At 47.3% G+C, this 13235-nt stretch overlaps 1 protein-coding gene across 1 annotated transcript in view; it reads left to right on the forward strand.

The window, feature by feature from the left end:
* Positions 1-1523: 1523 nt before the first annotated feature.
* The window catches only part of ARSG (arylsulfatase G), a 64018-nt gene continuing 52306 nt past the window's right edge, over positions 1524-13235 (forward strand). Inside the window, exons 1-3 of the mRNA XM_040330689.1 lie at positions 1524-2835; positions 3066-3253; positions 3434-3481. Coding sequence (XP_040186623.1) covers positions 2615-2835; positions 3066-3253; positions 3434-3481 — 457 coding nt within the window. The 5' untranslated portion in view covers positions 1524-2614. The remainder of the gene's footprint in view (positions 2836-3065; positions 3254-3433; positions 3482-13235) is intronic.

Here is a 13235-nt window from a genome sequence, read left to right on the forward strand (position 1 = left end):
CCATATTCCCCTCATCGGCCATATTCCCCTCATTAACCATATTCCCCTCATTAACCATATTCCCCTCATCGGCCATATTCCCCTCATCGGCCATATTCCCCTCATCGGCCATATTCCCTCGGCTCTGAAACCCAAGAACCCTGACACAATGGGTGTAAATGGTAGCCAAGTCACTAAAGCAATCCTTTCAGCATGCAAATGCTTGTAGAGTAAGGTGACCAGATTTTTAAAATGAAATCCGGGGCCATATTTTTTCTTTACTAGTAATGGCGACAATCAGCGACTCTCTGCCCGTCGCCGCTCACCTCACAGCCTCTCAAGTCTTACTCTTCGGGCCCCGCTACTACTGGATGGAGGAAGATCCCTCCGCCGGGGAAGGCAAGGAGATAGGCAGGTGGCTGGCCGGGATTTGAGCCAAGGCAGAAGAACCTGAAACTGGGGATGTCTGGTCACCCTATTGTAGAAAACCTTCAATCAGTTTGCCAATGATTAGTAAACTTCTAGATATATCACGTTACCTTCACTTGGTATGTGTTGTACATGTCCCTATATTGTTGGGCCCCAGTATGGAGTGCCCACCTGTAATCCATCAAGGAATTTGGTTAGATTGGAGTCTATGAATTATGGTGTGTGTGTGGTGAGCAGCAAACCCTAAATCCACAACAAGCTCAGAAGATCTGAGGTCAATGGGTCCATGTCTGATGCGGCTTGTAAGCCTCCCCTGTGTCTGTAGTCAGGATATCTCCATATCTGATGTAAGCCTCCCCTGTGTCTGTAGTCAGGATATCTCCATATCTGATGTAAGCCTCCCCTGTGTCTGTAGTCAGGATATCTCCATGTCTGATGTAAGCCTCCCCTGTGTCTGTAGTCAGGATATCTCCATATCTGATGTAAGCCTTCCCTGTGTCTGTAGTCAGGATATCCCCATGTCTGATGTAAGCCTCCCCTGTGTCTGTAGTCAGGATATCTCCATGTCTGATGTAAGCCTCCCCTGTGTCTGTAGTCAGGATATCTCCATATCTGATGTAAGCCTCCCCTGTGTCTGTAGTCAGGATATCTCCATATCTGATGTAAGCCTCCCCTGTGTCTGTAGTCAGGATATCTCCATATCTGATGTAAGCCTCCCCTGTGTCTGTAGTCAGGATATCTCCATATCTGATGCGGCTTGTAAGCCTCCCCTGTGTCTGTAGTCAGGATATCTCCATGTCTGATGTAAGCCTCCCCTGTGTCTGTAGTCAGGATATCTCCATGTCTGATGTAAGCCTCCCCTGTGTCTGTAGTTAGGATATCTCCATGTCTGATGTAAGCCTCCCCTGTGTCTGTAGTTAGGATATCCCCATGTCTGATGTAAGCCTCCCCTGTGTCTGTAGTCAGGATATCTCCATGTCTGATGTAAGCCTCCCCTGTGTCTGTAGTCAGGATATCTCCATGTCTGATGTAAGCCTTCCCTGTGTCTGTAGTCAGGATATCTCCATGTCTGATGTAAGCCTCCCCTGTGTCTGTAGTCAGGATATCTCCATATCTGATGCGGCTTGTAAGCCTTCCCTGTGTCTGTAGTCAGGATATCTCCATATCTGATGTAAGCCTTCCCTGTGTCTGTAGTCAGGATATCTCCATATCTGATGTAAGCCTCCCCTGTGTCTGTAGTCAGGATATCTCCATATCTGATGTAGTCAGGATATCTCCATGTCTGATGTAAGCCTCCCCTGTGTCTGTAGTCAGGATATCTCCATATCTGATGTAGTCAGGATATCTCCATGTCTGATGTAAGCCTCCCCTGTGTCTGTAGTCAGGATATCTCCATATCTGATGTAGTCAGGATATCTCCATGTCTGATGTAAGCCTCCCCTGTGTCTGTAGTCAGGATATCTCCATATCTGATGTAAGCCTCCCCTGTGTCTGTAGTCAGGATATCTCCATATCTGATGTAAGCCTCCCCTGTGTCTGTAGTCAGGATATCTCCATGTCTGATGTAAGCCTCCCCTGTGTCTGTAGTCAGGATATCTCCATGTCTGATGTAAGCCTCCCCTGTGTCTGTAGTCAGGATATCTCCATATCTGATGTAAGCCTCCCCTGTGTCTGTAGTCAGGATATCTCCATATCTGATGTAAGCCTCCCCTGTGTCTGTAGTCAGGATATCTCCATGTCTGATGTAAGCCTCCCCTGTGTCTGTAGTCAGGATATCTCCATATCTGATGTAGTCAGGATATCTCTATCAGACATTTACCTAGATTTATATTATTCATCCTTCTTTCTGGAGAAACACACAGATGGTGATCTGGTCCTCGGTGTGGTGAGGAGACTCCCGGGAGTCATGAAAATGGCTCCAATATATGAAGCAGGTTTTGTCCTGATGACATTGTGGATGAATGTTTCTGTCCTTTCATACAAATAGAAATCATTTGTGTTTTGCAGAGTTCTTGTCCTGTGAACATCGAAGAACAGCCTCACTTGGAGGACGCTAATGCGGCTTTCTACCTGAGAATTCCCAAACATTCTCCTTATTCCAGGCTCCTCGTTGTCTTCAATCCTCGTCCAGATCCACAAGGATACATCTGCACTTTGGATCTTCTTCTTGGTCTTATAGGGATCTCTCACCCAGCCATTAACAATAATGATCCCATTCTCCAGTGCCCTGGTGACTTCATTGGTCACGCTCTTTCTGTGTGCGCACTTCTGGCTTTCGCATGCCATATTGGAACACGGGACCTACAAGAAGCCCAACATTATCATTATTTTAGCAGATGACATGGGATGGGGAGATCTTGGTGCAAATATTGCCTCAGAGACAGCAACAACTCCAAACCTAGAGAAAATGGCTTCCAAAGGACTAAGGTAAGCATATCATCATGCTTTATTGTTCATAAGATTTGAAGGTTTCTTCAAATGTTGCTTTTGTTTTCCAAATTTGAAAAAAAAATAAAAAAATCTCTAGACAAATGTCTAATAAATACCTACCTACAGGTATGCCAATCACCATGTGCAAAATAGAAACACATTTAATGTAGACAGCTAAAAATGATGATGAGAGAACCCAAACATTGGAATATGTCGCTTTTCTCTAGATTCGTGGATTTCCATTCTGCAGCTTCCACCTGCTCCCCATCCCGGGCCTCACTACTCACCGGAAGGCTTGGAATCCGGAACGGAGTAACCCATAACTTTGCCATAACATCCCTTGGTGGACTTCCCCTGAATGAGACAACGCTGGCAGATGTCCTAAAGGAATGTGGCTACATCACCGGCCTCGTTGGTATGTTGTCATCTATTTCTCCATGTGCTTCATAACATAATGCAATATCTTTAGAATGAGCAGATCTTCCATGGATGTCCTCCTCATTCTATACAAGTAGTCACACCTTCGATGTATACAGTGTTTAGTGCTGGGAAATGCTCTGATTCTACAAAAGAACTTACAATTGTTATTTTTCAGGTAAATGGCATCTAGGTCACCACGGTCCCTATCATCCCAACCTACGGGGTAAGCAACTTTAACTGGATATATATTCTTTTATCCCACTTGATGTTTTTCCAGTGAAGAAATACAAGCTAAATAAAGAGACATAAGAACAGGTTGCAGGAAGAAGTTTACAAAGCTCTGCATCATGGACACATCGAGTGATGACCCTTCCACCACAATAGAGGGGCAGGGAGCAAATCAGGAACAGGTTGGCTACAGCTATCAGATCAGGCAGGGAACAGGCTGACAAGCAAAATACTGAAGCACTGACCTGTAGTGAAGGGCGGGATTATATACCTGTAGCAGTTCACATTAATTGAGAGGAGTCATCCCATGGGAGACACCCGCTGGTGGACACCAGAACTGCACCCCTGTTACTGGGAGAAACAGTGCCACCAGCAGGTGACCAAAGCCATGACACAGATCATGACAGTTCCCCCCCCCCCCAAGGAGTGGCCTCTGGACACTCCATTCTGCCCTTGCCCTGGTAGTGCATGTAGATGCGGAAAGGTCCCAAAAAGTCTTCCGGTCAAAGTCTCTTAACCCATTGGGAGACAAGCCCCCCGAGTCCAAAAACAGAGCATGCATCCTACCACCACCAGGGTCTGGAAGTTTGGATTTAGCGGTGAAAACAGGCAGGGCAACATGTATAAACCTCTCGGGGGCTGACAACACGAGAGCATCATAATCAGACTGATGATAGGACAGGGAAGAATCAGCGGCAAGCTGAGCATCCGGAACTGGTTTAACAGGTACCAAGACATCAGGCTGGGCGGAGGGCACCGGATCATAAGGCTGGGTAGCGAGCTCCGAGACATCAGGCTGTGAAGGTGAAACATCAGGCTGAAAGGCAGGAACCGGGCCGCCAGGCTGGGCAGCGGACGGTGGCAAATCAGGCTGGACAGCAGACGGTGGCAAATCAGGCTGGACAGCAGACGGTGGCAAATCAGGCTGGACAGCAGACGGTGGCAAATCAGGCTGGACAGCAGACGGTGGCAAATCAGGCTGGACAGCAGACGGTGGCAAATCAGGCTGGACAGCAGACGGTGGCAAATCAGGCTGGGCAGCAGACGGTGGCAAATCAGGCTGGGCAGCAGACGGTGGCAGATCAGGCTGGGCAGCAGACGGTGGCAGATCAGGCTGGGCAGCAGACGGTGGCAGATCAGGCTGGGCAGCAGACGTGGCAGATCAGGCTGGGCAGCAGACGGTGGCAGATCAGGCTGGGCAGCAGACGGTGGCAGATCAGGCTGGGCAGCAGACGGTGGCAGATCAGGCTGGGCAGCAGACGGTGGCAGATCAGGCTGGGCAGCAGACGTGGCAGATCAGGCTGGGCAGCAGACGGTGGCAGATCAGGCTGGGCAGCAGACGGTGGCAGATCAGGCTGGGCAGCAGACGGTGGCAGATCAGGCTGGGCAGCAGACAGTGGCTCAACAGGAAGAACAGCAGGTGCATCGGACTGGATAGCAGGTACTGGAACTTTAAACTGGGCAGAAGGTACTGGAACTGTAGACTGGGCAACGGGCACAGACACTGGCACATCAGACAGAACAGCAGGTGCATCGGACTGGATAGCAGGTACTGGAACTTTAAACTGGGCAGCAGGTACTGGAACTGTAGACTGGGCAACGGGTACAGGCACTGGCACATCAAACAGAACAGCAGGTGCATCGGACTGGATAGCAGGTACTGTAACTTTAAACTGGGCAGCAGGTACAACAAGCTGAGCGGCTGGCACTGGAACAGGCTGAAGCAGGTTGGCTGAAGTGGATGCAGATTGGGTTAGTGGCAGGATCGAGTGGGTTGGAAAAAATTTTTTCTTCTTCTTTGGTTTCACCACTGAGGATTTGTATATGGGTATAGGATGGGAGGTAATGGATACAGCTGGTAGGGGTGAAGAGCGGAGGGGTGGTGAAACAGAGGGTCCCAACCTTGAAGAGGATTTTGGTGGAACAAACGGAGGCAGTTGAGAAGCAGCAAAAGGGTTAAAGGCAGGGTAAGTGCAGCAGGAGGAAACAGAGGACTGGTACTTTGTTGTTAGCAGGGTGTATTGTTCAGCAAAAGTGGGAATTGGGGGTAAAGAAAAAGACATCCCAGCAGGTTGGTAACTAGAAATGGATGGTTGGAAGCTGACAGGGGCCGAGTACAACAAACTGGACCAAGCTTGTAATAATGGTTGCACAAAATCAGGTTTGCACATGGCTTGTCTGACCAGAGACTGCACAGAATCAATGCATGCTGCAATCACCTGTTGAGGACAAGCTGAGTACTGCTCATGAAAAAAGGCTGAATCATCTTCCAACAGCCACACCAAAGACTCTACCTGAGCTGCACTAAAAGGAGGTGTGTAATCATCACGTCCACTAGCAGTATCAGACTGAGCCAACTCTGTGCAGATCCGAATCAATGGCTGCACATCAAACAAAAAACTGCCCTGATCAACAAAAACATGAGCCATACGGATACATTCCAATAACTCCTCTCTAGTGTATTCACTTAATTCCTGATAGCAGAAATCTCTGTCATCTGTTGCCAGGAGTGACAGGTACAAAATATCTTCCAGATGCATTTTATAATAGCAAATGCCCAGAGCCAATTTCCCAAGTGCAGCCGACCTGTTTATAGGGCTTCAGTATTATGTCAGGGGATGCCGACGCAGGCATCTGAGTACTGGGTAACAGGTCAATGGGCTGCACTAATGGAAATAGGCACCAAGATAGTGAAAAATATATGTTTATTAAAGGTTAAGCACACGTGCAAAACAATCATAGAAAACCCCCAAGACAAGCAAGCATGACACAGCAAACCATAAACCACCAGAACTAGTGAATGAATATATACCAGAAATCAGAGCGTAACTAGCAGGTAATGCAGGGATGAGACACAAGCAAGTCCAAGGTTCAAGCCGGGGGTCCAGGATAGGAGAGGGCAGCAAAGTCCAAAAGTACAAGCCGGGGTCAATAAGCGACAAAGGGGAGAACCAGAGTCCAGGGCAGGGAGCAAATCAGGAACAGGTTGGCTACAGCTATCAGATCAGGCAGGGAACAGGCTGACAAGCAAAATACTGAAGCACTGACCTGTAGTGAAGGGCGGGATTATATACCTGTAGCAGTTCACATTAATTGAGAGGAGTCATCCCATGGGAGACACCCGCTGGTGGACACCAGAACTGCACCCCTGTTACTGGGAGAAACAGTGCCACCAGCAGGTGACCAAAGCCATGACACAGATCATGACAGTATCTGGATAAAGGAAGGCCCATAGACGTGGTGTATCTAGATAAAGGAAGGCCCGTAGACGTGGTGTATCTAGATAAAGGAAGGCCCGTAGACGTGGTGTATCTAGATAAAGGAAGGCCCGTAGATGTGGTGTATCTAGATAAAGGAAGGCCCGTAGATGTGGTGTATCTAGATAAAGGAAGGTCCGTAGATGTGGTGTATCTAGATAAAGGAAGGTCTGTAGATGTGGTGTATCTAGATAAAGGAAGGTCCGTAGATGTGGTGTATCTAGATAAAGGAAGACCCGTAGACGTGGTATATCTGGATAAAGGAAGGCCCGTAGACGTGGTGTATCTGGATAAAGGAAGGCCCGTAGACGTGGTGTATCTGGATAAAGGAAGGCCCGTAGACGTGGTGTATCTAGATAAAGGAAGGCCCGTAGACGTGGTGTATCTAGATAAAGGAAGGTCTGTAGACGTGTTGTATCTAGATAAAGGAAGGTCCGTAGATGTGGTGTATCTAGATAAAGGAAGGCCCGTAGACGTGGTATATCTGGATAAAGGAAGGCCCGTAGACGTGGTGTATCTGGATAAAGGAAGGCCCGTAGACGTGGTGTATCTGGATAAAGGAAGGCCCGTAGACGTGGTGTATCTAGATAAAGGAAGGCCCGTAGACGTGGTGTATCTAGATAAAGGAAGGTCTGTAGACGTGTTGTATCTAGATAAAGGAAGGTCCGTAGATGTGGTGTATCTAGATAAAGGAAGGCCCGTAGACGTGGTGTATCTGGATAAAGGAAGGCCCGTAGATGTGGTGTATCTGGATAAAGGAAGGCCCGTAGACGTGGTGTATCTAGATAAAGGAAGGCCCGTAGATGTGGTGTATCTAGATAAAGGAAGGTCCGTAGACGTGGTGTATCTAGATAAAGGAAGGCCCGTAGACGTGGTGTATCTGGATAAAGGAAGGCCCGTAGACGTGGTGTATCTAGATAAAGGAAGGCCCGTAGATGTGGTGTATCTGGATAAAGGAAGGACCGCAGACGTGGTGTATCTAGATAAAGGAAGGTCCGTAGACGTGGTGTATCTAGATAAAGGAAGGCCCGTAGATATGGTGTATCTAGATAAAGGAAGGCCCGTAGACGTGGTGTATCTGGATAAAGGAAGTCCCGTAGACGTGGTGTATCTGGATAAAGGAAGTCCCGTAGACGTGGTGTATCTGGATTTTCAAAAGCATTTGATACAGTTCCCCATAGACGCCTGGATAGAAAACTGGTTACAGGGGTGTGTCTAGGGCCGAAACAACTAATCGATTAATCGATTATGAAATTAATCGATTACAATTTTCATAATCCATTAATCGGCCAGTAACCTAATGGGGTTAAAAAAACTAAAATTAGCCCTTTATGGACGTCGTTCCCACGTCGAGTTTTGAAAAGTTTACATCGTTTGCGTAAGTCGTTCGCGAATAGGGCTGTACGTAAGTTACGTTCACGTCTAAAGCAATGGCGATTTGCGGCGTAATTTCAAGCATGCGCACTGGGATTTTTTCATGCGCCGTTCGTAAAAAATGTAAAATATGCGGGGTCACCATTCATTTAAATAAAACACGCCCACATCATCCCCATTTGAATTAGGGCATAAGTTCTTTCTGCATACGGAACTTGCGCCCTATTTTCTGGTGGCGTAACGTATCTGAGATACGTTACGCCCGCCAAGAGATACACCAATGTATCTGAATCCGGGCCACAGTGTGTAGAGGATATATATACATCACAGGAGTTGTACATATATTTATACACTGTATAGTTTAGTTAGATTAGTTGTTCCTAATCCGTCAGGCAGTAGATTGTGCTAGCTGCAGTGTTCTCACGTATTGTATTGCCCGTGTGCTCAGTGCACCTAAACCCACTTGGTGGATAGTGCCAATTACTTTCCACCTAAACCCACTTGGTGTGTACTGCACGTGTCCTCTGCAGTTTGCACCTAAAGCTACGAGGTGTGTGTACTGACTTTGTCCTCTGCAGGCCATTATAATGTCTGGAAGGACAACAAAGAGAGGTAGAGAGTCACAAGGGCAAGCAGGCTCTGCATCTAGAGGCAACAGTGCTGGTGGTGGACACGGTGCATCCTCTTCAGCACGTGGCCGTTGCACGCGCTCGTCCTGACAAATTGGATGACCAAGCCGTCCTCATCCTCTCTCACCCAGGCTGAGCTTAGTTTGTCTGGCACAGCAGCTGCCAAGACGTCCTCTACCCTCTGCACAATGGCATCACACAATCCTTCCCTAGTCCCGCCATGTCCTCCTGAGGAGTCCCCCGAACTGTTTCAACACAGTGTTGAGTACATGCTACATGAAGATGCGCAGCGTTTTGAAGGCTCCCATGATGGAACACAGATAGAGGAAGGCAGTAATGTGAGCCTAGAGAGAGCGGGTGCCCGAGAGGGACAACAATCTGGGAGTGATGTTCCCCCAGCTGCAGCATACTGCCAGGTTTTCGACAGTGATGAGGAGGGAGGGGATGATGAGGTCACTGACTCTACGTGGGTGCCTGATAGGGTGAAGGAAGAGGCACAGGCACATCTCCAAAGAGGCAGGATGCCCTCCAGGGCACAGCTTAAGGGCAGCACACCAACTGCATTACATCGCAGAGCTACGCCTGTGCAGGGCACTGCTGTGTCTCAGCGTTATTGGAAAAGTTCTTTGGTGTGGGCCTTTTTTGAGACATGTGCATTAGATCGTACCGTTGCTATTTGCAACATATGTCTCAAGCGTATCTCGCGTGGCCAAAACATCACCCGCTTGGGCACCACATGCTTAACCAGACATATGTCGACCTGCCATGCAGTTCGTTGGCAAGCGTACCTGAAAGACCCACACCAAAGAACAAAGCGGACCTCCCCTTGCCCCTCATCAGCTGGGATCTCCAACCCCACTAGACCCCCAGTCCTCTCTGAAGCCTGCACTGATAGGACTGAAGGTGTAGAATTAGGTGTGTCACAACCTAGTAGTACATGCGGGCAATCTACTATCGGTACACCGATGTCAGATTGTACCAGCCAAATTGTACCAGCCGTGCTCCGTAGGCGTACGAGGGGCTACGCAGGAATGCAGGCGAAAAGATGCCATGCGGTGCTTGAGCTGGTGTGCTTGGGAGACAGGAGCCACACTAGGGCAGAGGTTCCGTCAGCTCTACAGGGACAGGCTCAGAGGTGGTTGACGCCACACCAGCTTAAGCCAGCAATGGTGGTTAGTGACAATGGCACCAACCTCCTCTCTGCCCTGCGACAGGGACAACTGACCCATGTGCCCTGTTTTGCTCATGTTCTGAATTTGGTGGTGCAGTGGTTCTTGGGCAGGTACCCGGGCTTACAGGATGTCCTGAAGCAGGCCAGAAAATTCTGTGTGCATTTCTGAAGGTCATATAATGCCAGTGCTCGGCTGACAGACCTTCAAAGGGAATACAACCTGCCCAAGAACCGCCTAATCTGTGACATGCCCACCAGATGGAACTCTACGTTGGCCATGCTGCAGCGGCTGCACACGCAGCAGAGGGCCATCAATGAGTACCTGTGCCAATATGGCAGCAGAACTGGGTCTATACGAATGCAACTGGGTATATCTAGAAAATTATTCATGAGTATAAAATAATAGCGATGATACTGATAGCTCTGAGACCACAGAAACCGTACACCGATGACAGTTTATGTCTAAAAATATATAATTTTAATAGTACAAGTTATTGGATACATACAAAAGTTTAAAAAACATAATCATATAATAGATTGAATTTCACCATTAGTTGATTTCTATGATATTATATACAATGGGTCTGACATGTTTCGCCCATTCGGGCTTCCTCAGGGACAAACTCAATCTATAAGTGAATGAGACATTTTGACATATATAAATTTGTATCATATTATTTTTGAAGTCATGATTATGGGCAAATATAGTCGATATCTTGTTCACATAATCCAGTATACAAAAAAATATATAAATACCAGAAAAGGTTGTGTCACAAAAATATTTGCTTAAAAATAGCATAACAAACTAATGAAAAATCAGAAATGTATGTGAACAATATGGACAAGAAATTAGACAAGTAGATGTTGAAATCAAAGAATGGCATGATAATAGTGGTAATGTGAACACTTACCCTGGGTACAACCTATGTGAGAAACAATTAATGGACCACCTTACCAAATATGCAACGAACTTGATTAAAACAAAGGAAAGTAAATTCCAGAGAGACAAAGGGGCATATGATAATGCCCAAGCCTATAAATGGACAAGTCCAAATCAATCGCGGAATAATACAAGAAAACAATTTCACAAAAAAGTATCCTCTCCCCGGGAGACTGATAGAAGAGACTCAGATACCTCTTCTATATCGTCAGCCTCTTATGTCCCAATAGGTAGGAGACCTGAAAAGGATAAGAAGCGTAAAAACGATACAGACAGAAGTCTACAAGAACTATCATGATCACAATTCTCCCTTAAGGATAAATGTCCACGAGCTCAGAGAACACGAAGATCCCAGTCCTCTGCGTTCACAGCAATACGTCTGACATTGACGTCACCTATACCAGCTGTAAGTACAGTCTCCATGCCAGCACCTCCCATGGTGCATCAATCCAGCAGTGAATCCCATGCCCCCAGATCCAGGGGACAGAAGAACCGCTCCTATCTTTACTATGGAGCGGAAACCAAGTGTAGTACCTAGCAACACAACGCACAAATCAAACCAATAGGTCCCGATTCTGTTGACAACTCAGATCGGGACGTTAACAACATTATTAATTTGTCTCACCCTCTCAGAGGAACAGATCACAGTACTCCAACTGGGTCTCTCCTTTTGTCCGGATGGTGAGGCCGATCAAGTTGAATTGATTAAAGATTTACACCTTTTCGCGAGAAGACTTATGTTTAAAGTCTTATACGACAAACAACAGCCGGAGGATGCATCACCGGCTACCGACAACTCCAATCTCGACCAGGTCTCCCTACAGGAACTTCAGGCCCTGCAGGATCTGATGTCCCTGTGGGATGAAAGTAATCCGGAAGAGGAGGGCTGGACTTTCCAGATTCCGGGCGTTTTACCCGGAACATCTGTCCAGTCCCGATCCAGTAAACCTATATACGTAACTCCCAAGACCTATAAACCGAAATCACGGTCATTCCCCGTCTTACAAGGCAACCCCAATATTTGGGCCTTTGTCCTACAAGTGACTAAGGCCATAGAAAATACCCAATGGAAAACAGGTCCCACCCCCAACATAAATAATATGATACAAATTTATATATGTCAAAATGTCTTATTACATTTTTATTTATTCATTCACTTATAGATTGAGTTTTATATACACACATGTCCCTGAGGAAGCCCGAATGGGCAAAACATGTCGGACCCATTGTATATAATATCATAGAAATCAACTAATGGTGAAATTCAATCTATTATATGAATATGTTTTTTAAACTTTTGTATGTATCCAATAACGTGTACTATTAAAATTATATATTTTTATACATAAACTGTCATCGGTGTACGGTTTCTCAGAGCTATCAGTATCATCGCTATTTTATACTCGTGAATAATTTTCTAGATATACCCAGTTGCATTCGTATAGTCCCACGCCCCATCCCTTAACTGGGAATATATATTCATTTCTCTACCAGGGACGGTAATGCTCTTGGCCACTTAGATAGCCATATTTGTGCAAGCTCTATATTTACTCTTTTCCTTGATCAGGGATGCATGCACTGTCCTGTCACCATTTGAGGAGGCCACGAGGATGGTGAGCAGTGACAGTGCATGCATCAGTGAGACTGTCCCGCTTATTCACATGTTGGAGCACACTCTACGACGTGGAATAATGGACAGGGCCCTTGAGGCAGAACAGAGGGAGGAAGAGGAGAACTTCCTTACCTCTCAAGGCCCCCTTTATCCAGACAGTGGTCCTGCTTGCCCGCCTAGCACACAGGAAGAGGACGAGGAGGAGGAGGGGGAGGATTGTGTCAGCATGGAGGTGGAGCCTAGCACTCAGCATCAGCAGCAGTCTTCAAGGGATCATTTACAGTCCCAAGGAACCCATGGACTTTTTCGTGGCTGGGATGAGGTGGCTGAGGATCCTGTCGTCCTCAGTGACCCAGAGGACTGTGCCCCGAATGCCTCAGCAAACCTACGCTGCATGGCCTCCCTGATCCTGCAAAGCCTGCGTAAGGATCCTCGTGTACGTGCTATCAAGGAGAGGGATCATTACTGGCTGGCAACTCTCCTTGATCCACGTTACAAGAGTAAGGTAGCGGACCTTATGTTGCCGTCGCAGAGGGAGCAGAAGATGAAACATCTTCGGGAGGCCTTGCACAAAGGTCTGTGCAATGCGTTCCCAGAACCTGGGGGATTACCAAAACCTGGCCCTGGACAACGTGTTGCTGAGGCTTCGGTGAGTCACAGAAGGAGCGGTGGAGAGGGTGGACATCTGACCGATGCGTTCAGACAATTTTTTAGTCCGCAGCGCCAAGGTATGACCGGTTCCAGCAACCATCGCCAGCGTCTGGTT

This window comes from Rana temporaria, chromosome 12, assembly GCF_905171775.1.
Source record: "Rana temporaria chromosome 12, aRanTem1.1, whole genome shotgun sequence".
Taxonomy (NCBI): Eukaryota; Metazoa; Chordata; class Amphibia; order Anura; family Ranidae; genus Rana; species Rana temporaria.